The sequence below is a fragment of the Camelus dromedarius genome, chromosome 33, assembly GCF_036321535.1.
Source record: "Camelus dromedarius isolate mCamDro1 chromosome 33, mCamDro1.pat, whole genome shotgun sequence".
NCBI classification, from domain to species: Eukaryota; Metazoa; Chordata; class Mammalia; order Artiodactyla; family Camelidae; genus Camelus; species Camelus dromedarius.
The window spans coordinates 11,347,332-11,375,298 of NC_087468.1; the positions used below are offsets into that span (position 1 = coordinate 11,347,332).

Consider the following 27,967-nt stretch of genomic DNA (forward strand, 5'->3'; position numbering starts at 1 on the left):
ATATATACATTTTTAAGCACATATATGATGTATTTTATATACATGGATTTGGTAGCTGTTAAAGGACAAGTGCCTACTGGGGAATTCTTTTCTACAAGAGTGAAGTATGGAAAACAACAGAGCAATTTAGGAGACAAACTATACATGGATACAAAGGATGGACACAGTTTCCATAATCACAAATGGTATCCTCCCCGTCTCCTCCCTCCTCCTCACCACAGAGCAGAAAATTTTTATCAAGGACAGAGCTTCAGGGTTCCCAGATGGTGAAGGAGACAGGAAGAGCAAAAGAGAAGTAGGTACTCTGGTGGCTGGCCGCAGCCTCGCCACAAGCCCACAGCATCGTAGCACCGAGTGTAGATGTGCTGGTCACTGAAGAAGCGAGGACTTCTCCCCGTAAACTCAGTCTCCTTGCCCCACGAGCACATCAGAAAGATCCTCGGTTCCTTCCAGCTTTAGGTTCTAAAGGAAGATGAAACACACATGAACTTTGGTATACAGAGAATACAACAATCATCCAACAAACTCTAATGGAGGTAACAAGGTAGTGACCACAAAGAATGAGGTTTGACCCGTTGATTATAAGTAAAACTGTCACAGCAAATATAATTTGTGTGATGAAGCTGGTTCCAAATCCTTGCCAATCACAGAAGGAAAGAGGAAAAAGCAAAAAGCAAGCCTTCTCTGGCTCTGCTTCTTACAATAATCTCTCTGTAAAGGGCTCAAAAGCTAAGCTCTTTGCCCTGAAGGAGCTGAGGGAAGTGACAGGGAGGCCCCCAGGGACCATGACACACATTCATTAGCCCCACCCCTGCAATGCCTCAGAACCTCACCTCTTGATGATGGCCATTATGTCTACGCTCTCTCTCCTGTCCCCACATAGGCCTTTCTCCTGCCTCCCAATTCTTCCCTGACCTCCTGCCCGTAGATCTGCCACCAGCTCCAGGTAACTGTTCCCTCAGGACGAAACAATGGTCAGAAGCCCTTCTTCCCTGACTTCACCATAACCACCCTCCCCTCTCCCGGCACTGGAGGTGGGTGTGGTGTGCTGGCACTCAAGAGCCCTGCACCCTTTTAGTGTACCTTCTTCCACTGCTCAAGATGGGCAGCTCAAACCTCACTTCTCGGTGGGTATATGAGGGGGAGCTCATTACCAGAGTGGCTGATGAAAACCAGATGGTTGGAAAAACCAGATGGCAGAGTGGTTGATGAAAGCCAGATGGTTGGAACAACCAGATGGCAGAGAAAAACCAGAAGGAAGGCCAAAAGGTGGGTCATATCCTGGCACTAGGTGTTGTGAGATTTCTCTTGGTGGCTCTAAGCTCTCAATTATCACAGATCCCTATAGATTATCATGGTAACTGTCAGGGACTGTGTTACCAGTCAAATCTTCTCAATAGCCCAAAGCCAGGCCCAAGCAGTGGCCTCAGTACTCAGCCCAACGAGTCATGGTCCATCTCCCGATTCTTCTGGGGCCCCTTAGAGAGAGATTTGATCACAGCAAAATGAGCAAAGCTGGCAATGCCGCTGGGGTAGGCAGAATAGTGCTGGAGCCAGAGCGCAGTGGACCGCGGTGAAGCCTGGAACCATGGATGCTTTTTAGCAGTGTGTCTGCTTGGTCCCAGTCTATGGGAACTGAGTGAGGGCCAGAGAGCCGCTCTCTCCCAGCAAAAGGCACCCTGGCCCAGTGCAGCATGATTCTCGGGCTGGTGCAACCGAGTGAAATCACCAACACTCTTAGAACCTGTGACTCAGGGTAAGTTTCTGAGCTTTAGAGGCACCATACATTTTAGAGGCCTGTGCGTGCTGAGAGAACACACGGACTGGGAGTCAGGCCTCACCCAGAAAAGCTTAGCAGTGGTACTTGTGAACAGAGCCAGCCCCAAGCCCTAGTGATGCTCACGGAATATACTACAGCCCAGCCCACGGTCCTGAGGACAGTAAAGGACATCAGCCTTCAAGCAGCACCAACACACGGGCTTGCTGGCTGCCTGGCTGGGGTGCCTCCACAGGTTCCTGAGAAGATGGGTCTCCACCTGCCCCTTCAGTGACTGTCCCACAGCCACTCAGCTCTGCTGGCTGGCGTGGCACAGGGAGGAGCCAGGTACACTGTCACAGCCAGCACTTCTGCTGCCTCCGTCCCCATGACAGACATCTCTATTCCCAAGGCTTTCTTCACGGCTCACGGTGGCTCCACGTTGCCAGTATTGCCTCCCCATCTCTAATCTCTTCCTGCGTTGGTCTCTTTTCCAGCCTCTTCTCTCACCTCTTCTCCCCGCCTCGTTTCCCACATGTCCTGACTTTGGCTCTGACAAGATTTGGCCTTTAAGGCCTTTGACACCCAACAATGTAAAAGCACTTTATGTTTTCAGGATGGAAACTGATAGATCACAATTTCAGCATCTAATATTTTTCCATTTGGATCCTCATAATTTTCATTTCTGATCACACCTGATGGCCTTTCTCTAAGCTATTTTTAGGTGCCTGGTTAACCCTCTGGGTTAAAGGTACTCCACAACTAACAAAAAGCTCCAAAAGGTTATCACAGATAGAGAACACGCCCACACTTACCAGGTTTACCTACCTTTTCATTGGCCAAATGTAGGAGACACGCAAAGGCCAGAGGTATAGAGAGGTTCTGAGCCATGAGGGGAGGCAGGCTGGGAAACAAGGAGACAAATAAGGATTTAGCTGTCACTGCAATTCTAGGAACAAAGGCTCTTTCATCAAGTATGAATGCACACGTCCAATGAATAAACTAATGAGAAACAAAAAAATATTTCAGATGCCTTTCAGAAGCAGGTTTTTTTGGGGGGAGGCAGGAGTTGGGGTGGTGGTAATTAGGCTTATTTTAATGGGGGTACTGGCAATTGAACCCAAGACCTCTAGCAATGCTAAGAACACACTCTACCACTGCGCTATACCCTCCCTGAGAGACAGGTTTTTTTGTTTATTTGGAAATTAAATATTTCCTGTTGCAGTCCAGCCACTGGTGCAGGAAAAAAATGCCTTTTTAAAGCTGGACTATATTAACTCTTTTACCAATGCAGAGAAGAAATGGAAAAACCGCAAAAGTGTTAAAACAGCAGGGCGTGTGTGGAGGGGTCTCTCACACCAACAGCTCGGGCTGGAGCTCCCTCAGCCAGAGCTCGGTGGAGGCGGGGGCAGGGCCCCGAATCTGTGGCTTGTACCTCTTCTGCAGGTCCTTTGTCAGCCCGCTGAGCATCTTCTTGTCAGCCACCCCCACTGCATCCCCTGCTTGTCCATTCTCACTGTGGTTGGCCTAACAGAAAGACACAGATCAGACTGGGGCCAGTACATTTTTGAGAGAGCAACATAAACTTGTAAAGCTGTATTTCTAAAAAGAAAAACCTATATCAGATCAAAATCAAAACGATTTCTTAGGTACACTTTGAACAAAAAGGATCTATAAAGGGACCCAGTGCCTCAGCCAAACTTCTGCTCAGGGTATGTTCTGGACCACAACACTGACACTAACCAAGTTATGGCAAATGTGGATGTTGGTGGCCAGTATAATCCCAGTAAAGGAAAAACTGCAAAGAGGCTTCTAGGTCCCTCTGAAAAACAAAGTAAGAAAAAAATGGCAAAACAATAACAAAAAGCCACGATCATTTATAGCTTCTACTGGACTACACAGCCAAGAACAGCAGAGGATCCATACCTAAAAGTAGACTTAAACTTAAACACACACAAAACAGGGGCCACCTCCTTGCTAGTAGCCAAGCAAGGAATTATGAAACAATATTATATCTGGTATTTGTATTAAAATAACTCAGAATTTGTACATGGTGTGGGGGGAGGGACAACAATGGGTGATAACATGGATAAAACACTGATAACTATTGGAAATGGGCTTTGATTATACTATTTTCTACTTAAAAAAAATTGTGAGTGGGTTTTTTTAGGGGAGAGGGATTAGGTTGATCTATTTACTTATTTAATGGAGGTGCTGGGGATTGAACCCGAGATCCCATGAATGCTAAGCACACACCCTACCACTGAGCTATATCTTCCCCCTGTTTTCTATTTTTGAATGTTTAAAAATTTTCATAATAAAGAGTTGCTTGTTTAAATAAACCTTTAATTAACCAGAATCCCTGGATTCTGTCACTTAAATTCAGAGGTTAAGTAGAAGCCTCTTCCTACTTTTTAAAAGGCACATTTCTTTTACATTTGCATCCTATCCTCCTTTAACTGATAAAACCTAATGAATATGACTGAAGCTTTATCTGACATCTAAGACTGCACAACTCAGTCTTCTATTGAATCATGAAATTTCACTTCTCAGCCAACAGAAGGTGTAATAGAATGGGTTGAGTTTGGAAAGCTGAGCAGAAGGAGTCTGGAAGACAAGTTGGAAGGATTCTACTTAAGCAGAGAGTTCCACTTAGTTGGGAAGAGTTAATCAAGGGTTCACTTTGCTCTGAAGGAGAGAAAATTTGACAGCATTTTTAATATACATATAAAATATGTGTATGTATTTCACTACTTTCCTACTTTCCCAAATCAGAATTATTAGATCAAAGGGCTTAAACATTTTATGGCACCTGAGATGTTAGAATTTGCTTTCCAAAAGGGTCATTTATCAACTTAACTTACACCAGCAGTGAATAAGTACTCCAATTTTCCCCCAATCTACACCAAAAAACATTTAATTGCTAAAGCTGTTATTTTAAAGCAGCATAAAGATGTTCTCATTTGTATTTTTTGATTACCAGCAAGGCTGAATAATGTCCCACACACTGGTTTACCATCTGTATCACCATTTTTGTGACCTGCCCATTCATATACTTGGTTCATTTCTCTTTCAAAGGTGTGATGTTTTCCTATATTTCTGAATGGATGGTTTCCACATTAGCGCTATTGGTCTTAGAGCTCAGACAAGAGCTGCTCTCCTACGTGCTGGGCACCTACAGAGCGAGCAGAACACCTTACCTCTGCGCCCACCTGCTTGGGGGTTTCTGTCAGCAGACTCCACATGCTCTGCTTCAACTTCTTCATGTCCATCTTCTTGGCAGTCTTAGCATATTGAATTTCAATTTTATTCACCTGAAATAGGTACGTGACAAGTAAAACTAAGCAGAAGAAAGAAACGTTTACCATTAGCTCTTTGTAAAAAGAAAGTCTGAAGTTCAAACAAAGAATCTAGGTTAAACCACAAAGTTACAGAGCTTTCTTTGGATATACTAAAATAGAGTCCCTCATTTCAGTCCAATTTCATTTTGATCAAGTGCAATCTTCATTAAGGCTATCCTGGAATTCCAGTGTAAAAGAAATAAGTGAATCAAATATATATGAAAGCAAAATAGATAAACAAGTTCTACTGTATAGAACAGGGAACTGTATTTAATATCTGTAGTAACCTATAATGAAAAAGAATATGAAAAGGAATATATGTATGTAGTTGGGTGACTGCAACATTGTGCTGTGCACCAGAAATTAACAACATTGTAAACTGACTATACTTCAATTTAAAAAAATTTTTAAATAAAAAAATATATATATACAGATATATAAAGGCACCAAGCCTGTCACTTGGTTTAGAATAGATGCTTGATGTATGATAGTTTAATGAGTTGAATCCGGCTAATATTTTCCAGTGCCAAGTAGCTAGCACAACCGGCACAGAAACCCACCTTCTCTGCCTGCAGTCTTCTTTCACATACTTTCCTTGTGACTGGCTTGCCCCTAGTCATATGCTTTATCACAATCTTTGGAGAGATGGCTAGTTCCACACAAACATAACTAGCATCAGTTCATTCACTACAACCTTATTTAAGAATCAGTCACTTAGCAATGGGTTAAAATCAAGAAGGAAAAAACCCAAGCTCAGACCAATGTGACTCTCATGAAAGAGGCAAATTAAATAGATCACAAACAACATCAAACGTAATTCTTGGCTTCATCCTTACCTTCTGAGGCTCAGCTACCAGATTTGACTCCCCGTAAGTGGTGATGTCTAATCCCTGGACTTGAGGCACGTCACTGTTGTCTTGTGTTGTTGTAGGCGGCTGGCCAGAATGAGGTGTAAGGTCAGAGGTCCCAACTGGTCCCACAAATAAGTCATCTGACTCTTCATAATCACTGTCAGCAGCCTGGGCAAGGAAATAGCTCTTTAGGTTTGGCACAGCTGCTGGAAGGGCTTAGAAATACCCTTGAAACAGATTTTGAAACAGATTCCGTAGGCAGCAAGAGTAGGGCGCGCGAGAGTTCGTGACATTGAGTCAAACCTAGGATGGGCTTCCAGGTGCCTCCAGTCATCTTCCTGTTGCACGTAAACCCTACTGGGGAGTCGTCTGTTAACTAAGACCTCTGCAGTGAGAGTTAAAAGGAATCCAACAATCACAACAGCCACAGTGTCCTTTTGCTTCTAATGAACTTAGGATTTCATTTTACAGAAAGCATTCTTAAAACACTTCAGACATGACTGGCTGGCAGCAGGGGTCCTGCTGGGAACTGGCAACAAAGTCATTCTTGGACTGAGCCCAGCAGGAACAGACCAGACCTCTGGGGTGGGGCCCAGGAATTGGGGTTTTTAAAAGACTACATGGGTGATTCTTATGCACACTGAGTTTGAGAAGCACTAGTCAAGAGGTCAGTCTGGATTTTCACTAAAATACAACCATCTACCTCTCTTCCAAGTAAGAAAATAAGATGAATAAACTATTCTTCCCATTCTTTTTCCTCTCCCCACCTTCAGGGACACAGTTGGGGCCTAATCACCACCCACCCCCCTCCGCCGCCGCCACTTTGTTACACTTCCGTCTGCTATCTTATTTGTAGACTCACAGAAGGAATTTTGAGATTAGTCTAACTAAAATGTAAAGGTGGGGAGTTGCTTATACAAGTTCACAATATGGGATCAAAACGAGAGCTACAAGCCTGGTCTCCTGAGATCCACTCCATATACTTCTTCCCCATTAGAACACAGTATCTTCACATGTCTGTGTTATGTCTCCCCAGCCAAAATACTAGCTCCTAAGAGTGGAAGTGTTTCCTTCTCTTTGAAATCCCAAAATAGCCAAGGCTGGGGCTTTATACAGGCTACAGACTCCATTCACATGTTGACTGTTTACTGGAATATGCCCACTTTTTTCCTGCATTCAGAGCTTGGAGGCTGTTGCCTCAGCTCCATGATGCCTGGGGCAGAACAGCCATCCACAACCCCCCACCTGATCCAGAATTTCCTACAGCCTTCTGGTATGTAGGAAAGGGTGAGGAAGGAAGCAGGAGAGAAAGACTCTCCTGCTTAGAAGAGAGGACAGAGCTCTCGGCCCTGCTTACCTGTAACCCAGGACAGAAGTTGGAGGTGTCGTTGGGGTTGTTGTAATTGTAGTCTTCAATTTCTTCATAATGCTCGGTCCCTGCCTTCTGGCCTTGGGCCATCTTAAGTAACTAGATGAAGGAAAGAACAACTGCTGAAAGCAATTTCTAGAAAGGCAGCTAGTAAACTAGGTTGGGGAGAAGACCTTAGTTTCTACAATCATCTCCCAGAACTCAGGGTTATAGAGCTCCTGAAAGGCCATCTGATCCAGCCAACTTCCAACTAACTGCTCAACTCCACTCTAGAGTAAGCCCAGGGAAGCAGGGCTCCGCGCTGCCATCCATCCCAGACCAGAGTGGCTGGTTTGCAATTCGGTCTGCACACAGCTTCATTTGAAAAAGTGTTTCTTCACTAAAAACAAAACCACCTACAGCTATATGAAAAAAGAAGTAAACTTGTTGCATTCTGACAGAAAACTCAATCACTGCTTTAAATCAAAGGCAGCTGGTCCCATTCCTGGGGCCAGGACTGCGCCCCACACAGCTGCAGGGAGAGACACTAGCTCCTCTCCCTGCCATCATATCCATGGGTCCTTGTTCCGCTTTGAGGGCCTCACAGAACCAGTCCGCCTCCTCTTTTGCGAGTGCCTACCAACTACAGCCCTTCAGATATTTGCAGGCCCTTGGACCAGTGATTTTCATCTGGGATGTCTCTTCGGTAAAGGAAATGGAATTAAAGGTGTGTACAGTTTACAAAAGCACACTGAATATTTTAATACAACTGTATACTCCAAAAGCAGCCAAAAAACCTCAAATGATTTTATAATACAAACCTAAAAATAAATTAAACAATAGATATTTAGTGATGCCCACTTTCTTCAACTGTTCCTCATATTACAGTTTCTAAATCCCTCCCCATTTAGAATACTCTCCTCTGGACACACTCTGAATTGTCCATAGTCTACAAGAAATGTTTCAGGAAGGGTGTGTGACCCCCTTATGTACTGGCTGGTTGCTATAAGAATCACCCTTTAAGATATTAAACCAGATGGGTGGCTGATCTGTATAGACTCTAGTCAAACTGAGTGTTTACTGGCCCAGTGTTTACTTTCCATTTTCCTAGTGTAACTCTGCTAGAAGGATGAGGACTCTCTGGCTGCCTGGCTGCCCTACTACATGCAGGGAAACTTGTTCCTGTGGATAACAGGAAGCAAGAGTTCTTTTCTCTGTAAGAAACAATTCTGAAAAAACCCCCACACATTAAAAACAACTCCTGGAGTGCAGTGATCTAATGACCTTGCCCCACCACCCTCACATCTGAATATGCAAATTACCATCTAAGCCACATTCTTCAAATGCTAATAAGGGCCTGAGGGAGAAAAATGTGGCCTGTGGCAGTGGAGAGCAGCTGGAGGATGGGCCGGGCGGGGTGGGAGTGATGGAAGTGTCCAACCATCTCCCTGCAGCTCCCCAGCAGCCTGGCTCTGCTCCTCCTCCCTTGAGGGCTCTGTTTTCTGGTCAGAGCAAGCTGCCCTGGCATCCAGCTAACACTGACTATGGCACTGTTGTTACCACGGCTGCAACCTGGCATCTCTGCATTTTTTTCTTTTATTTTAAATTGAGGTGTAATTGACATATAACATTATATTAGTACTTTCTGCATTTTTAAGAGTATTTCTGTTAAGTGAACAGTGTTGATTAGAAAGAAAATTATGAATGTTGGATTATAAAAACAGAACGTGAGATGTCAATGAATTGGTATACACATCATTAAGACCTGTGGAGAAAAAGGCAAAATAAGAGGAAACTATAGACTGTATACTTGACACCACAAGATTAAACCAGGAATGCAAATGAGCAGAGGGTGCACAAAAAACGGAACTTAGCAAAAACCACTGCCTGGTTACCCTGGCAACAGACATAGACACTTGCTGCTTAGCATCACCAGAAGAGCCACAGACAAATGCAGTGAACAGCAACTGAGGGGAGCAATACCAGCCAGTCTAGAGCAGGCAGGACTGCACAGACGCTCAGCACCTCTGTTACCCTGAGTGTCACAGTGGGCATCTACACCTTGATCGGGGGAGGCAGTGCGGCCTGGTGAAAGTATCTGGCTAGTGGATCCACAACTATGATGAGAAAGTGAAAGAATCAAAGAAACAAGAAATAGCTAACATCTTGTAAAAACCTTGTGAAAAGATTACCTGTTTACCGCCCTTGCATTTCGGCATGTAGGCCAGTGTCCAGCAGTGCGACCAGGTGTTTCCAAGGCTCTAGTGAGCATCTGTCCTGTGAGCGCTTCCCTCTAGCTCTGCCTTACCCATGAGATTCCCGCTAACTCCCTGGATAACACAGACTCTCCTTTTCCTCGAAGGCACTGCCAACCACTTGACACCTCTGATGCTATAAGCAGGTTCGACAACATGACCTCAAGGATCCAAAGAACAGCTTACCCTGGTGCCTGGTTTGAGGTGCAGCTGGACAAGATTTTCAGTCTCATAGTGAAAGTCTGTAGGAAGAGTGGTGGCTCTCCAATTCTGGTTCTCCAGAGTGGACTTGGTCAGAATAGTAGCAGCCTAGTAATTAAAAAAAAAAAGTTTTTAGGTATCTTTAATAAAAAATGGTGTGTGTGTATGTGTGTACTTTTTTTGTAAGATGCTTGGGAAGGGTTTGAGCAGGACTAATCTGCCATCAGAGTTCCCACTTCTGTGTAAAGGGGTGATTCTGTTAAAATATTATTCATATTCTAAACTTGATTCTCTCTGCCACCAAGTTTGGAACTAGTTCTTAATTTCTAGGGATTAAGGGAGAATGAAGCCATCCATCTGCTTCAAGAGTTCAATTTATAATGAATTTTTAAAAATCACACCTAAAAGGAAAGAGGAGTGCAAAGAGTAATTTAAGAAAGCACAACAAAAACAAACAAAAACAAAGCGTAAATAAAGGACAGAAATAGACTCACAGACAGAGAATACAGACTTGTGGTTACCAGGGGGGTGGAGGGTGGGAAGGGATAGACTGGGATTTCAAAACTGTAGAATAGACTACACTGTATAGCACAGGGAAATATACACAAAATGTTATGATAACTCACAGAGAAAAAAATGTGACAGTGAGTGTGTATATGTCCATGAATAACTGAAAAATTGTGCTGAACACTGGAATTTGACACAACATTGTAAAATGATTATAAATCAATAAAAAATGTTAAAAAAAAAAAGAAAGCACAAATAATAAATCCAGCACAAACCTTTGTTTTTCGAAAATATACATCAAAGTCAATATCATCGTCAAAGTCTATTTCAAAATCCTTCTTTGTGCTCTTCTTTCTGTTCTCTGAGTGTGAGGTAGCACCTTCTGCACAAATGAACACAGATGTCAACACCACTCACCTCTGTGGCCTGTCTACTCATCTCGCAAGATCCTTTGGCAGCCTTATCAACCACAAGACAGCATTTGTGTCTGAGCATCATAACAGCACCAGGAAAGGCAAATCATACACCTAATTTTCATCCTTAACTTATAATTTGTGTTTTTGCTAACAAAACACAATAAAAAGATATACTAGTTAATCACTTCTTTTCAAAGAGAGAATGCAAAACACGTTAACGCTGGCACAGCCCTTCGGAGGCTGCAGAGTGCTGCCTGTGCAGTTACTCACACAGGCCCTTGGAAACCTGGGGGTCATTCCCACCTCTGGCCGCCATCTGAAGTCATGTGGGCACTGGGGCAATGAAAGTCACAAGCCAGCTGGCCTGCCTCCAGGTGCTGACTCTTCCCACTCACAGGCTTCACTCTTAACTGATCCCTCATCCCAGGCCAGGCCAACCAACTGTCCAACCAAGGCTGCTTCTCTGTACTTCTACAGCTGGTGAGGAGGTGTAGGAGGACTGGCATTTCCCTTCCTCAGCTGAACTGCTTGCTGACTGGCAGGGCATCTACACTATCTCTTCTTAAAGTTCCGTCTAGAAGTCCTTACGTTTGTGTCGGGGTCTAAAGCGCCAGTGATCCGGGCCAGCCCACATCGACATGGTACGGGGACTGAAATAGGAATACTCTCCAGGTTTCATGGATAGAAGGGGACACATGGTCCAGATGTCTCCATCCCCGAGGGGAATCATCTCTTCTCTGCAACACACATGAAATCATGTTTTTACATGTACAATCACGCATGTGTCAATATACACAACACAGTGGTGTAGTTACATGTAAGGCAGCACATGACGCAGCTGAAGACTCTACTTTTTGCACAAATGGGCAACATTTCTAAGAGTAAGTCTGATATAAATACTTCCTTGTTAATAACCCCTAGCTTTCATTTCATCAAAGTGCTGTTGCTTCGTTTCACTTTATAACAATATGATCATATCTATACAAGTATTTTGGATGCTTCCTAAAATTCAAGTTTTCCCATTTAAGAGACAAGAAAACAGAGATAGAAAGAAATTAAGTTTTTATATAGGACTACATGGCTAGCAAAACGCCAGAGCTAGGAGCTGGACAGAAATCCCTAAGTCCCAGCCCCAGGGTCTCTCCACACACAAGGCTTCCTGCTGCACAAGGCAATAACCTCATTCTTTCTTCACCGTCCTTCCGTACATGAGGGCTGCACTGACACTGCTGGGGTTCCTACTAAAGGTGAGAAAGGTGTTATTCTCATTTATGTCCCTCAAATGATTGGCCACCCGCCTTATAATCTATCTGTTAAGCCATCGAGCGTTATTCTTTGCTGTATGTGAAGGGTCTAAGTGGCCAGTCCAGCATGGCAGTTTCACGTTGGGCTTTCGCCTCTCTGCAGGGTACCAGAACAGTGAGGTAGCCTTCACCTGCAGGCCTGTCACGTCGGGAAGCCTGTCGGTGCTGCTGTGCTCCCCTCTAAGGGTAAAGGCAACGAGGGAACTTCACCCAGTGGGGGCCTTTTCACCTGTGCTGAGCCATACGTATAAATCCCCTTTATAAGAAGCCTTATGGAATAAGCTGAAAAAGGTTTAAAAGGAGATTTTGCCTTTACCTACAAAATCTTTTTTTAAAAAAAACCAGTAAACTCTATTTGTATATTTATCATGTAATTAAAACAATTTAAAAAATATACTAAAAAATTCCCACTTTTAGTCTGTAAATACCTAGCCTGTAGAACTAACTGTACTGCAGTGTGAACCCCACAGGGAGAAAGAAGACAGCTTCAGGAGCACCCCCACCAACTCTCATAGAGAGTCTTCTGTTCAAGCATTGGTGGCTGGGCTGGGAATTTATCGGGAACTTGTAGGCAAGGCTATTAAGAGCTTGGCTCCCATCTTCTGAGTCTGTGTGCCAGAGCTGGACTGAGGCCCTGGAAGCTTGAACTCCAGCCTTTTAGTAATTCTTTCAGTACACAATGCTATGTGGCAGGCGCCCTACCGGTCCCAGCTCCCCCACTCAACAGCTGACCTAATCCAGCCTACCTGTTTTTCAAGGCCTGCCTGCCATCAAACCGCTCATCCCCTCTGGAGGAAGTCTTTGTATTTCTTCTACCTGTGCCCGCAACCGCAGGGCCCCTCCTTCCACCTAGTGCCCGTTCAGCCAAGCTGCACCAATACCTGCAGGTCAAAGGGCTCCCCCAGCTGCCTTCCAGCACACAGCAGACATGCCTCACTCGTGCAAGCACAGAGCAGGCTGTGGTCGGGGCCTGGACCATGGACTAGATCTTTAACCACAGCGAGCACCTGGCAAAGGCACACCTGCACCCAGAGAGATCGGCTAGAGAGCACACGGCCCACTGCTGCAGGAAGAGGGAGGCTGCCTGAGCTACTCTTGGACACAAAGCACTTTCTCAGACATGCCTGGTATTTATAATTCAGCATTGCCCCACCCACCTGAGCTAGAGAAGCCCTTAAAGATCTTCCAGTACAGTAGTGTTTTCAACCCTTGGGTGCAAAGGACAAGCACTAGGAAGATTTGGGGAAACCGTGATGTGATGCCTGGTGGGTAATTTTGCATCAGAGACACTGAGTTAAATGCTCTGGGCTGGAACCTGCCACCCACAGCTTATTATGTGCCACCAGGATTGGGCTAAGGTGCTGGGCGACTCCCAGCTCTACCCCATTACTTAACCTCTCTGAGCTTCTTTCCTCAACTGTAAAATGGGGATAACAGGACCCAGTTATAGGGTTGTTGCAATGATTAAGTGATTGCATTTTATATTTTACATAAATTATGTGAAATAATGCAGGTAAGGCACCTGGCACAGAGTGCCTGGCACAAAGTCAGATAATAAGGAGCTCAGTAAATATCAGATACCACTATTATCACCTAGTCCCAATCTTTCATTTTATGGGTGAGAAAACAAAGACCCCAAAGGTGATGTCACCTGCCCCACAGCTCACAGCTGTCCACAGCAGGGTCAGGTCTAGTTCAGTTCAAACACTTACTGAGCCCCTGGGAAAGGCTAGCACCATGCCAGGGGTAGGGATTTTAAAATGGACAAAACCCTAGACCAGAACCTAAGCCCCCTGCCCCTAATGTGCTCAGAAGGATGGAGTGTAAGATTTTGTTCTGTCTGGAATTGGGGAGAGAAATGGAGACGTTAGTTCAAAATTTATTCAAAATAACTGTCTAGGTCGTAACAAAATAACAAAATGGAAGAGACTGAAGACCTTTGCTATGTCAGCTCCTCAGATGTCACCTATTGTTTAGGAAAAATGAGAGCTCTTCTCTGACATTTGAAAATGATATTAAAAGACCTTGTCCTACCAACCTGCCTACCATTGTCACTTCTTAGAAGATGGGACAAAATCATAGGCTCGTTAATCACAAATCAGGAGAGGAGGGTTCTAAAGGTTCTAAATTACCTACGTGGGTAATTCTGCCTTGAGGTCCAAACATTCAGGCCCTTGACTTCAACTCAGATTTGAAGAGGCATTATCAATCTAATCATTTCCCACATGGGCAGACAAAGTGAGCTTAAGAAAACAATCTCTTATCCTGGAGACACTCAATCAATGCTCTTGAAAGGATTTTTGCCTCTCTGGGAAATTATACTGGACAGCTTCTAAAGTCTCACCCATACCGAACCAGCTTTGCTATCCCCAGGTTTGCCAAGCTGCTGCTATAGGCACAGGAGTTATCAGAGCGTCTGTTCTAGTCTCATGGTATCTGCTACACCCAGGACCATTCAAGACCTCTAGAGGCCCTTGGCACTGCAGGATTGTGGAATCCTGCTTCCAGATCATACTCATTAAAACAATATTAATATATTAAACACATATGATAAAAGCCAACAAAATTCTGATTTTTGTATGATGCCTACTAGAGTAATCAAAAATTCAAATTACTAGAGACCAGTTCTACCACCTCCCCTACCCCATATGCTCAATTTTACCTGCTCTTTTAGTTTTCCCTGTTTTGCTTGTCCCTGGTTTATCTAATGACCCAACACTGCCCAGCTCTCTCTTTGCCTAATGCTTCAGGCAGGGGCCACTTTTTATGGGTAATCAACACATAAGTCTGTTTCTGTCTATAACTGATGTGGAGTGATTCAGCCAAAACCCAGACCACATGTGGGGCCTCAAAAGGGAGCATGCTCCATGCTACCTAAACAGTGATGGTGAGGACAGCCACCACTGAAGTAGCCACAGTAACTCAGCACTTTATGTATTTTAGTTCTATGCTTACAAACTCCTGCAGTGTCAGTTTTATGAGCAATAAGTGTCTTAGCTGACACTCAAAGGCAGGTTGATTCCACCGTGAGTCAGAATGGCTCAGCCTGTGTGATGACCTGGCACACCAGCCCAGGCAATCACAGAAACGGAATGAGACCGTCCCAGCCGGAAATCTGGGAAAACTCCTATGGGAATCTTACTGGCAGCTTTGGACGTGGCACGGCTCCTTCCAGTTCCTGAACTCTGTGTGATCCCCAGCTGCAGTGCAGTCCTGTTCATCAGTGGCATCGAAGTCATCCTCCAGGGGCCCATCAGCGAAGTCTCCACAGTCACTCTCTTCCACCTCGGCATTGATGTCAAATACTTGGTCGTTCTTCTTAAACTTGTCCACCAGGGCTGACACCGACTGGAAGGAACAGAGAGAGCTCTCCAGTTCTCCACATCCCCGCCACCACCCCAGTCACCGCTGGAGCAATGGCCTCACTGGAGGCGCCTTCTTGCCCCTAAATTCCAGTGTCACCCTCCCCCCTAAACACCAGAGCCAGTGTTCTCACGACAGCAAAGCACTAAGGAAGTTTATATTGTGCGGCACAGGAGGAAGCAGTATTGTCATTAGGCACATTCTGTAAAACATGAAACAGGAATCTGCATCCATTAACTACATGTTTAGAGAGAACTGTTTTCCATGGAGACCATTTATTTTGGAAGTTGTACTAAGTAGGCTAAAGGGGACCGGGCTAAAAATACACAGAGGAAAGCTTTGCACATGACAATTTCTCAGGAAGCTCTGTGCCAAGGGACTCAACCCCAAAGAGCAGGAAATTCCCCAAGCTTGACAGCAGCCTAAAGGACCATTGGGATAACCAGGTTTGAGAGTAAACCTTATAAAAATTGTGCACCCAGAACAGAAGGGATGCCTTACCCTAGGGAAGCAGACAGGAGACAGACAAAGCTGATCCCAGAATTCATTTAGCTGTCTAATGGGCCTGCTGGCACACACAACCCACTCCCCCCACTGCCTTAGGATTTAGTCCCAACAGAGATGCCAAAGGAAATATTTTCTGTACTGCTGGCTAAATAAAAATGATGCCACAGTCTTGGTTCCCATTGGGCAGAACTAATCTTAGGCCATCTCACTGAAACCACAAGCAGTTGGAGAAATGCCCAGAGCCCTCAGAAGTCCAAAAATTGACCACACCTCATTATGTGTTTCACTGTCCCATTTAGTGAACTGGAACCCGGCCAGGGAAGGGCAGATCTGGCGATCTTCCACACACTGCTGCAAGGGCGCTGGGAGGGCAGGAAGATCACAAAGAAGGATCAGAGCAGGAGGAGACACCCTCACCCCCACAAGACGAGCAGAGCAGCACAACGGGAGGACAGGCATGGCCACCTCCGGTTCTCGCAGAGGCTCAGGCGCACACCCGCACTGGAGGCGGCTCTGCGCCGGCATTCCAGGAACTAGGAAGACACCGGGGCAGAAACCTGAAGCATGGACATCTGACTCTGAAATGGGCTCCACGCCCTACGATGGAATTGGGAAATCAAAAACCCTTCCTTAAAGTGTAAAAAGTGCACAGCCAATTATGCAACGTTACTTATTTTAGTCCCGAACTAAACGAGGTACAGATATACTTACCAGGATTAGAGTCCCAGTTAAGAGCATAAACTTGGACAATTGTTAGTATAAAACAGTCATACTTAGCAAATCTTAGACAAGAATAGAAAGGAGAACGGGCACCGTGGACACCTGCACAGCCCTGCAGGGGAGGATCAATTTCATGCAACACATGCAAGTATAGCTATCGTGAGCCTGGCCTTCACACCTACCTGCGCCTGCCACGTCCTCAGGGGACCCTCCCCATCCCCGCAGAGGGGCCATGGACAGGTAGGATTGGGGGAGGGGTGGTGAAATCACTGCCAAGCCAATAAAAGGGGCTGACAACAGGACAGGTCCATTCTCAGGCCACCACCCGGGAGTCTGAAAACAATGCACAAAGCCCTCTTCTCCTCAGGACCCCTGGATTGGTAATAAGTGAAAACCAGGCCTCTGGCTCAACAAGGCTCTTAAAGCCCCTTTCCCAAGCCCAAACCCTGACACTCCAGGTGACTGTGAGACCTGACTGCTCACAGGGTACCCAAAGGGCGTGGCACATACAGACCATAAGTAATGGTGAGTGCTGGCTACTACTGTTATAGACTCTGTGCTGTGGAGAGGACAAAAAGTTAGTTTCTCCGGAAAAAATGGCCACGCTGGCATTCCAGAGGAACCTTCTGCGTAAATAAGCAACATAAGAGCATGATGGGCTTATGGAAACTTCTCTGATGACAAAAATGTTCTGGTGAAAGGCATAATGTGGTCTTACCTTTTAAATCACTCATTTCCACCCAACCTAAATCCGGCAGCTCAAGGGGCTCTCCAGTGGAGAGAGTGTGGACGTCGGAGGGAAAGAGCAGCTCGCTTGTGTAGTCGCGGCAGTGGAGCGTGGAGAGAAATACCCCTGCTGTGCTGCACTCGTCAAATGAGGCCGCCGTCTTCTGGAACATGGGGTCAATCTGAGCACAAAAACAGAGGGAACCCAAGAATTATGGGATGTAGCCTAAGGAAATAGAAAATCTCATCATTGGACCCTGCTCATTCACTGCTGCATATACTGGATTGAAATGTCTCTGCTCATGACCAAAAAAGGGGAGGAGGCTTTGTAAATGATCAGGTAAGATCCCATCCCAGTTAAAAAGAAAGGCTGTATGTGGTCAGATGGATAAGGTATACCGTTGTCATGCACCGTAAGTGGTGACGAGCTTATACCATGTCAGTCCGTTCATAGTACACCAGGACAGTATCCTTCTGCTGGTCCCTTTCCATAGTCACTGTTTTCAAACATCTATCGCTAGTAGAATGCCAACACAACAAATTCTGCCTGTGTGATGGATCTGTTCACAAGATCCCATCATTCCTCTGAACAGAAATATTTTCCAAGATTTGGAAGAACACGACTAAGAGATCCAGGCAAAGGACAGGCAGAGTCAGCAGAGCTAGATGGCTGGGTTAAACATAAGAGAAACTGTAAGAAGACCTCCAAGGTCAAGGAGCAGGAGTGGCATAACTATGTGTCCCCAGGCACCAAAGGAGAACAGGCACAGGGCGTAAGAATGAGGACAGAGCAAGACACACACATGTGGCAAGAGGGTAGAAGCCACCAGGGACCCTACAGGAGGCCCTGTGACAGGAAGGTTGGGTACTGGGCTCACAGGTCTTTCTGATGTCTCAGGATGTGGCTACTACAGAGAGAAGGGGCCTTAAATAGGAGGACAGATGTGGCTCTCTGGCTCTTTCCCAGCCCCCCTTAACCCTAAGCCCAGCTCACCAGAACTGAGGTTCTCCTCCCACTTCCTGATCAGCTCGTCCCAGACATTCCCCGTCTGCCTACCCCTCACCCAGTCAGTTATACACCTAGTGGGTTCTCCTCTCTGTGTGTGTCTACCACCCACCCCTTCCTTCCCACCCCCATCATCACCAATATAACACTTGCCTGATTTAACCCTTGTCTCTGGTGTCTCCCATTTCTTATCCTAAAAATACCAGTGGTGTTACTCTCACTCCCTTCCTCAAATGTTCATGGCAGCAATGGTTTCCCACCTGGAGCCCCTAGAGGTCTTAAGTCGTTAGTTAATGAAACTCAGCATTTCAAAGAGCCAACATGAAAACTGTACAGTGACCCATATTAAAGGTGAAAACACTAAGATAACCTTCCTGACTTTTGGGACCTAATTAAAGTTAAAAACTTTTACACAGCAAAGGAAACCAGCAACAAAACAAAAAGATAACCTATTGAATGTGAGAAAATACTTGCAAATGATATGACCGATAAGGGGTTAATATCCAAAGCATATAAGGAATTCATACAAGTCAATACAAACAAACAAAGAAAAACAAACCTGATGGAAAAATGGGCAAAAGACCAGAACAGACATTTTTCCAAAGAAGATATACAGATGGCCAACAGACACATGAAAAGATGCTAACACTGCTAATCATCAAATAAATGCAAATTAAAAACCTGAGATAGCACCTCATACCTGTCAGAATGGCTACAAATAGCAAATGTTGATAAGGGTGTGCAGAAAAGGGAACCCTCGGATACTGTGGTGAGAATGTAAATTGATGCATCCACTGTAGAAAACAGTATGGACGTGCCTCAAAAAACTAAAAATAGAACTACCATATGATCCAGCAATTCCACTCCTAGGTATAAGACTGAAGAAAATGAAAACACTGATTTGAAAAGATATATGCACTCCAGTGTTCATAGCAGCATCCTTTACAGTAGCCAAGATACGGAAGCAACCTAAGTATGAATGAATAAAGAAGTTGTGGTATATATACAATGGAATACTGTTCAGCCATAAAAAAAAAGAAAGAAATTTTGCCATTTGCAGCATCATGGATGGACTTGGAGTGCATTATGCTAAGTAAAATAAGTCAAACAGAAAGACATACTGTATGATATCACTTATACGTGGAATTTTAAAAAACAAACTAGTGAATGTAACAAAAAAGCAGCAGATTCACAGATACAGAGAACAAGCTAGTGGTTACCAGTCAGGAGAGGGAAGAGGGGAAGGACAACATAAGGGTAGAGGAGTAAGAGGTACAAACTATTATGTACAAAATAAACTACAAAGGTATATTGTACAACATGGGGAATACAGCCAATATTTTATAATAACTATAAATGGATTATTACCTTAAAAATTGTGAATCACTAAATTGTATACCCATAATTTATATAATATTGCATAGCAACTATACTTTACTAAAAGAATAAATACATATATAAAAGAAAAAAGAAAAAAAAAATTTTTAAAGATACATGTTGAAGTAGTAGTATGAACTTCCGTGTAACTTTTACCTAGATTCCTCAATGGGTAACATTTTTCATATTTGCTTTCTCCCTGCCCACCCCAAAAGACCCTTCTTAAAAGTAGGTATTACAACACTCTGCCTCCTGCCAGTTATTAAGCTACTGCCACTCAACTCCAAATCCACCCGCTGTGCTCTGCTCTGTGATGCAGGGTCTGAGGCCACATTTCAGCCGTGCTAGCAGAAAGGGGCACTCGAGGGAGATTGCAGGGCCAGAGGATGGAGGGACCCACTTCTTTCTGTAGGATTCCCGTGCCGCGGAGTGTCAGCCAGCAGTGCTTCTTTACCCAGCAGCAGCGGGTCCCACCTGTGGCAGTAGCTGGATTTAGCCTGCACTTTTTCCTCATTGTGTGCTAGTAAGACACATCAGCATCAGCCAGCGTGCCCTCCTCAGAGTCTGGGTCCTGGGCCCGTGAGCCTCTCCGCCAAACTCAGGGACACTGGCATCATCCAAGCCGCACCCCTTCCTTGGAGGTCTGAGTTGCAGCTCCACCGGGCCCCCTTCTCCTAGCTCACCATGGCCTTAGGGCGCCATATTTGACATGGTTGATCATTCTCCCCTCCCTGAAACTCTCATTTCAATACCTCACTCTCTTGGTTTTCCCCTACCTACTGGATGTTTCTTATTTAGCTGTCTGGAACTCTTAAGATAGGGGTATCCCAGGATTCATCCTTTTCCAAATACTCGCGTTCCCTTGGTGATCAGTTTCAGTTTCATGACCTTAATTACCGTTTACAAATGTTGTGGAGATAAGACAAAGAAAAAATCTAGTCCGTTATTGGTGGGAGAGTATATTGGTACAAACTTTTTTTGAGGGCAACAGAAATTCCATGCCTCAGAATTTTCTTACAGATATACTCCCAAAAGGATGCAAATATGTACAAGAATGTTCACCAAAATTAAAAAAAGAAAATTGTAGCAACATGTTTGCTTTAAATAAACTGTGCTAATTATAAAAAGGCCTCTAGTACCATTTCTTTAAGCAGATTGCTTAGGATTTTCTAAATCATATAAGGTTGTTTAAAGCAAGGACTCTGGAGCCAGACCTCTTAGTTTCAAAGCCTAGTTTGCTTACTAACTGTGTCATCTTGGGCAAGGTGCCCAACAGCCATGCACCTCAATTACCTCTTCATAAAACGTAACAAGGATGGTGTGAGGATTGAATGGGTTAACATAAGCCACAGGCCTAGGGCACTGCCGTGTGCCAAAGGCACACAGTAAATGTTAGCTATCATTACCACTGCTGCATATACTACGGAAGAAAATAAATGTTTTAATCAATTGAATTTCTCAGAATTTGCCATCTCATTCTACTCAATCATTCTGAAATAGAGAAAAATTGTCACCTACCCGCTTCAGTCTTCACTGTAAAGCTAAAGGACAATAATGCAGAGATACCAGTTGAACATCGTACTCCCTCGAGGCCTCACCAAGCATATACCAGCAAGGCAGGCTCAGCCTGGCCTCGTTTCTGCCCCTGAGGCTCTGAATTAGTCAGAGACCACACTGCACACCTCCTCACCTCACACTTTCGATCTGCTTCAGACATGTTGAGGTTGTTTATATTCTGCTCGATGGTTTTGTACGAGTGCTTCTTCCTTGGCTTTGGAGCCTTTTTGGCTGTTTCTGTTTCGGCTGGACTTCCATCTAGAAGAGGAAGTAAGACCACGCACTGCAGGGGTTGCTTTGGAGCATGTAACTGAACTTACTAATCCAAGTTTTTCAGAACTCTAAAGAGTGATCATAATTGAAACATGTACCATCCTCTCAAAGCAGCCGGCACATCTAATCTGCAGTTTAGGGAAAAACAAAACTACCAGATTAAGTATTTGGCTTCTGAGACAAGTCGATTTCCAAAGACCCCTCTCTCCCCCTCAACCAAATCAGAAACTCCCTAGTTGGTGATGTTTACTCAATCTTGCTTAAATAAAATCTAAAAGCTTTTAAGGTCCTTGTCTTTTACGAAGAAAAACGAATCTAGTGTTTGAGTACCTTCTCAAACACAGTCCTAAAAGTGTGCATGTCTTCAACAGAATGAGATAACTGACTTCTTGTGACTTCATTCTAGTGTATTACTCAAACAACTATCTGCGATGCCCTTTAAAAAGCCTCTTACATCCAGATCCCAACCCATATACCTGCACCGTGGCTCTCTGCTTCTTCTGGAGATGGTGCTTCTTTGCCCAGCCCCCCAAGGACTCTGTATACATCAGCATGTACGGCATCCACACGCACAGCATAGATCTTGGTGCTGGCATCCAGAGTTCCAGCAGCCACCTAGTCAAACAAGCAGAGCTGTACTGATGTGGATCATAAAAAGGAACTGCAGAACAGGCGAAACACAGCAATCTTCATAAAATATTTACTTGCCCTTAAGAAAAAAATGACAAAGATTCCTCAAAGGCTGTCAGGGAATAAACAGAACATAATGGAAAGATATCCTCTCTACATTTCATCAGTTTAGGAAAGAAAGTAAAGTAGCTAATAAAATGTCTTAAACAAGGAAGGCTCTCATGTATTTGTAGGATTCAACTATTGTGTTATGCTAAGTATCAGCAATCATCGTCATTAATTCAGATGCAAGACAAGGTGGACATCCTTCTTACTTTAAAGTTGGTTGGTTCGGCATCTTTCTGTTTAAGAATCTCTGACATAAAATCAATCAAGTGCAAGCCAAAAGCATTCTTGGTAGTAATTTTCTGAAAACAGAAAATTGCAGAAAGGTTTGTTATTTGTAGCCTAGGTTCACATAAATAATGCTGCCCTGATGGGGGAAGCTAAGTTTTTAAACAGGAATATCCCATATCTCAACACAGATATCAATTCCCATGAATACTTGGTGACAAAGTTAAATCCATACCTATACTTCCTCATTCTCAAGGTCCAGAGTGACAGCACACAATTCCTGAATGTTCCTGTGCACAGGCCCCATTCTAAGCACTGACACAAAGGGGCTCAGTCACCATCCAAACAACTTTGAGGCAGGGACTATTCTCATTCTCATTTTATAGAGGAGGACCTTGCCACACAGTGGTTGGGTGAATTCCCAAGGCCACACAGTTTGTAAGTGGCAGGGACAGGATTCCAACTCAGGCTAGATCTAGAACTCACAATTAGCCCCACAACCCTACTATTTAGCTCTAGAACTCACTCTATTAACCCCTAGGCCATGTTGCCTCTCTAGACATACTGCAGGGGGCAGGCAACCTGTCAGAGGGGCATCAAAGGTCTGTAAGAAACAGTAAAACAATACTCCACCAGCATTGAGAAGAGTCACTGGAGAATAAAAGTGCACAATCACTGATCATGCATTCTCTATAGAATCAAGGCTAGATTTCCTCTCTGATTAAGAAGCAAAATCTTCACTGATAAACCAGCAGATACTCACATTTTCAGTGGACAGTTTGATACAAGTGGAATAATGCTCAGTAATCTGTGTGTTTGTAAATTTAGGAATCGCAGCTGAAATATCAATATTCCTAAAGGAAAAACAAAAAACTCCGGTAAGGATCAATGACACTGTAACTTTTCAAAATCCAGACCCAGAATCCACAAGGTATAGTGGTGATGCAAACCCACATCAAGGTGGCTGCCCCATTGAGGCAGTCCAGAGCCCACTCACCTACTGGAGGGGGAGGCCAGCAAATGAGGTGAGTCTGTGCTGAACTGTAGGTCAAAGACCCTGGAGCGTCTCCGCTGCAGTCGCTCCTTTTCGTCATCATTCTGAGGAAAGTCTTCAAGGACCGGGGTGCCAGGAGTGTTGAGAGGGGCCTTCCTGGGCAGGGGCATGGAGAACACCCGCTCTGAAGGTGAGGAGGCACTGTGGGGGCGTCCACGGGTCTCTGAAGGAGAGTTATTCATTGTGGCTGACAGTGATGGAACAAAACACTTGATCAAGAAACCTTTAACAGGACATGTCCTGCGTCTAAAGAGGGGCTTGGGCCTATCACAGGGTGGAAGTTTACTGCACATTTCCCATCAAGATTTTTCCAACTCTAATATTCTACAGCTAGAACCTCTACAGTTCAGGTTTCTTTGCGGGTGGATGATGTGTGTGATGGGTTTCTGATGCTTCTTTGCCAATCTGGACAAATATACACTATGCAGCTATTATGAACCTAAAGTACTATACGAGATATAGAGGTGGGTAAGAGAAAGTTGCTGCCTCTGATAAAGCTCACCAACTAGCAGAACAACAGACAGTATAACCATAATGCCAGGCAAGACAGAGAAGAAAAGATGCTGAGATAAAGCTGACGGGTGGGCTATCATGTCAGACAAGCTAGGTTCTAATCCCAGCAGGGAGACAGACAATAAACAACACAAATATGTACAATAAATAGAATGTTCCAAAGAATCGCCCACAGATTACTTGTTAACTGCAAAGGGAAAAATGTCTTTTACAACAAAAGATCCAGCAGTCATCACGTTAACCAAGCAATCAGATATAATTAGACAACTTGAGAGTCAAAAGGGCATAGATTCAAAAGAAGATAGGAGAAGGAAAAAAAGAGAAGATAGGAGAAGAGAAATTGGAGGGAGGCAGTTGAAAAGGAAGTGAGGTCAATAAAGTAATTTTAAGATGAGGGAGAAAAAAAAAAAACCCCAGCTTGGTAGAAAGAACAAAACAAAGAGAATGTATTAGTCTCCTATTGCTGCTATAACAAATTACCACAAACTCAGTGGTTTAAAACAACATAAATGTATTCTCTTTCAGTTCTGGAGTCAGAAGTCTAAAATCAAGGTGTCATCAGGGTTGCATTCTCTCTGGAGGCTTTTAGGAAAGAATCTGTTTCTTTGCCTTTTTCAGCTTCTACAGGCCACTTACAATCCTTGGCTTGCAGTCCTTTCTCCCACCACTACAACCTTTTGTTTCTGTTATCACCTCTCTTTCTCTGACTCTGGCCCTCTTGCCTCCCTCTCATAAGCACCACTGTGATTATATTGGGCCCATTCAGATAATCCAGGATAATCTCCCCATCTCAAGATCCTTAACTTAATCATATCTGCAAAGTCCCTTTTCCCATTTAAGATAACATATTCACAGGTTCCAGACAACTTTGGGTGGGCCATTATTCACCAAGATCATAAAGAAGAAAGGGTAAAAGTTGCTGAACAATGTACTCAAGCAGATAAAGGAGTTGCCTCACTAAGACCAGAGAGCCCATCCACAGCCAAAGGAAGGAAGGCGGAGAACAGAGGCACAGATGCAGATAGGGGAGCAGGTGCAATGGTGGACTTGTTGATATTCTTTTGATTGCTTTTATTTTCTTAGTAAAACACGAAGCAAATAAAAACCAAAAACTCCGTGGGTAAGGTGAGGGCTGAGGAGGTACTTGAGTTTTCAGGACAGAAAGGAAGACATGTCATCTAGGAGAGTGGATGAACCAGGGAGAACAGCATGACTGCTGGGCAGCTTTACGGTCCCTATAAGACCACTGGGTGTGCAGGGGCTGGGGCAGAGTAGGGGTTAACCAGAGTTGTGATTTTGTCAAGCAAGAGTAAGGAAGCAAGAGGAGGGCAAGGGGTTGTGGGTGTATGAAAAGGAGTGATTACACTGACTAACCACTGAATGTAAGCTAGGTAAGGAGGGGAACAAGGACACAAGAGAGGCGAAAGACAGTGAAAAGTAGAATATAGGTCTGCTGGGTCGAAAGATTGCTGGAGTCGGGGAACAAGAGGGAGTGAGTTAGAAAGACAGGAGTGATTGAGAAGTGGGATGAACTAAATGATATTGTGACGCAGCTATTGACAATGGCAAGGTCTAGGGTGTGACTATGACAGTGAGTGGCTACAGCGACTATGGTAGGCCAAGAAACAAGGTGACTGAGAGAGAGATGAAGGAACTGAGAGACCTGGGGGGAAAGCTTCCAGATTTAAGAATCAGAAGGCTTGGCTTCACACTCCAGCTCCATCACTTACTAGCTGGATAAAATTTAAGCAAGTAAATGCTCTAAGGGTTTGCTTCTTCATCCTCCAAATGAGAATAAGAATGTATACATCAGCTGGCTCAGAATTGGTGATACAAAAATATACACAGAATATAACACATTTTATAGGAACACATTAAAAATAGTGATACACAATAAACACTAAATGATTGCCAATGTGAGGGGAAGGGGAAAGGAATGAATAAGGATAAATGAGAATTAAAAATACAAGAACAACTTCACATGTGCCCCTGATAGCTTCCCCCAAGCCGAAGAGTATGATAACATAAGTTTCAGCTGAAGTCAAAACAAATGAAAGAAAAAGAAAGTAAAAATAGGAAGGAGAGAAGAGACATTTTTAGAGACTGAATCAAGAGTACCTGTGACTACTTGGATGTGAGCACTGCAACATAGGGAAGGGAGCTGTACCTTGGGAGAAGAGACCTTAACAGAAATAGAAAGCACTGAAGGAGGAACTTGTCTAAGAGGGAAACTCAAAATGGGAATTAGAGGCTCTGAATCATCTTATTTCTCAGAATCATCTTTCCCTGACTTCTGTCCTTCCCTTTTTACAATATACATTATTACATTATACATTACATCATACATTTGTTCATTCAACAGATAGTTACTGAACTCAAAAACACTTTCTGCATCCACTTCCTCACCTCCTACTCATTTTTCAACCCCTCTGGCCTGGCTTCCATGCCCACCACTTTGTGAAAATTGTCTTGTCATCATCACCCACACGTTCCATGTTGCCAAACCCAGTGGTCACTCTTCAGGCCTCATCTCTCCTGAGTCAGCCGTATTTGCAACAGTTGACAATGCCCTGCTTCTGGAAACATTTTTGGCTTTTGTAAAACCACTCTCTCTTGAGTTTCTCCAGTTCTTCCTTCTCTAACCAGCCTCTAAATGTTGGTCCCAAGTGTTTTCTCTACAGGGTCTTCCTAGTGTTCTCACCTGTTCCTATGGTTTCACCATCTATATGATGTCCAAATTTACTTTTCAGTCCACAGGCCACTTCCCTGAGCAGCCCATATCACTCCCCTGAGTGTCACGCGCTTATCCAAGATTACTGACCCCTTCACCTGCCTCGGGTAAGCCACTTGCCATGTCCAAAATGTAACTAAATTTCCAAACCCCTTACCAAGATCTACAAAGGCCCTGCTTACCTGTCCCTCACTCACTGTTCAGTTACCATGTCCTGGTCCTCTCCCACGTCAGGCTCTTTCCCGCTTGCCCCATCACCCTTTTTTTTGACTGCTCCTTCGGCCTGGAACACGTTCCCCTCAATCTGCTTAAAACCTTCCCTCCACTCTGCTCTTCTCAATCTGAGTACTCACTTGTAATTATTTCTTTTACTGTCTATCTCCCGAACTAAAATACATGCTCTAAGAGGGTGGGATCTTATCTGTTTTGTTCTTTACTGTATCTCTACATCTGACAGAGGGTCTGGCCCAAAGGGAGCACTTCACACTTGTTGAACGAATGTGAAAATAAACACACGCGTGTTAAGCACACAGCGGTAACCACAACGCTTCCATGGCCCTCAACTAACGTACATTCCAGGAAAACCTCCTTACAGGGAGCAAGGTGCGGGAGCGCTGGGGAACAGACGTCCCACCCCCGGCTCACTGACGGAAGAGCGGCGCGGGCCGAAGCCGCGCCCTGATAGGGCGAACGCACCCCCGCCGGCCCACCCCGCGCCGGCCCTCCTCTCCCCCCGCCCGCCGGCCTCCCGCTCGGAGGGCGGAGAACAAGGCCAACAAGGTTGAGACCCGCACTCCCCGCTCAGGCCCGCCCGCCGGCCCTGCCGCCCGGAGCCCCTCTTTGCACCGGGCCCTTTCCGCGGCGCCTCCGGCCCACCCAGCCTCACCCGGGCAGGGAGGTCCCATCTTCTCAGCGTCTCCAGAGCTGGTTTTAAATCGCGCGCCGAAACGCCTGCGCGCCGTAACGGCCGTGATGACGTTGGCCGTGGGCGGGGCCAGAGGCGCGCCTGCGCAGACCGCCTCGGTCCTCCAAAAAAAAAACCCGAAAAGGGTGGCCCCGGGCGTCCCAGAAGTGAGACGTCCAGGATTGAGGAATTAGGTCATAGATTAAGCTCACATGGACTCGGTGTACGCTAGGATCCCAGGTATTTCACTCGTTCTCGATGTGCTGAGTTCATTTGAGAGAGGAGAGTGGAAAC

General features: G+C 44.8%; 1 protein-coding gene across 3 annotated transcripts; it reads right to left on the reverse strand.

Moving 5' to 3' along the window:
- Positions 1 to 27,744, reverse strand: NCAPH (non-SMC condensin I complex subunit H). Of its 3 annotated transcripts, none has more exons than XM_031441188.2 (18): positions 27,656 to 27,744; positions 23,469 to 23,688; positions 23,235 to 23,325; positions 22,453 to 22,545; positions 21,985 to 22,123; positions 21,369 to 21,493; positions 17,288 to 17,477; positions 16,120 to 16,211; positions 15,122 to 15,327; positions 11,264 to 11,412; positions 10,535 to 10,641; positions 9,738 to 9,860; positions 7,306 to 7,416; positions 5,934 to 6,116; positions 4,969 to 5,070; positions 3,192 to 3,283; positions 2,585 to 2,660; positions 1 to 462 (listed from the first exon to the last, which is right to left on the reverse strand). In XM_031441188.2, the coding sequence occupies exons 1-18, from the start codon at positions 27,672 to 27,674 to the stop codon at positions 403 to 405; spliced, it is 2,178 nt and encodes a 725-aa protein (XP_031297048.1). In that variant the 5' UTR covers positions 27,675 to 27,744; the 3' UTR covers positions 1 to 402. The 3 variants fall into 3 exon arrangements, with proteins under 3 accessions (XP_031297048.1, XP_010982851.2, XP_031297049.1); XM_010984549.3 differs by having other exon boundaries at positions 4,957 to 5,070; XM_031441189.2 differs by lacking the exon at positions 27,656 to 27,744 and adding an exon at positions 26,952 to 27,061 and having other exon boundaries at positions 2 to 462; positions 4,957 to 5,070.
- Between the last annotated feature and the right edge of the window lie 223 nt (positions 27,745 to 27,967).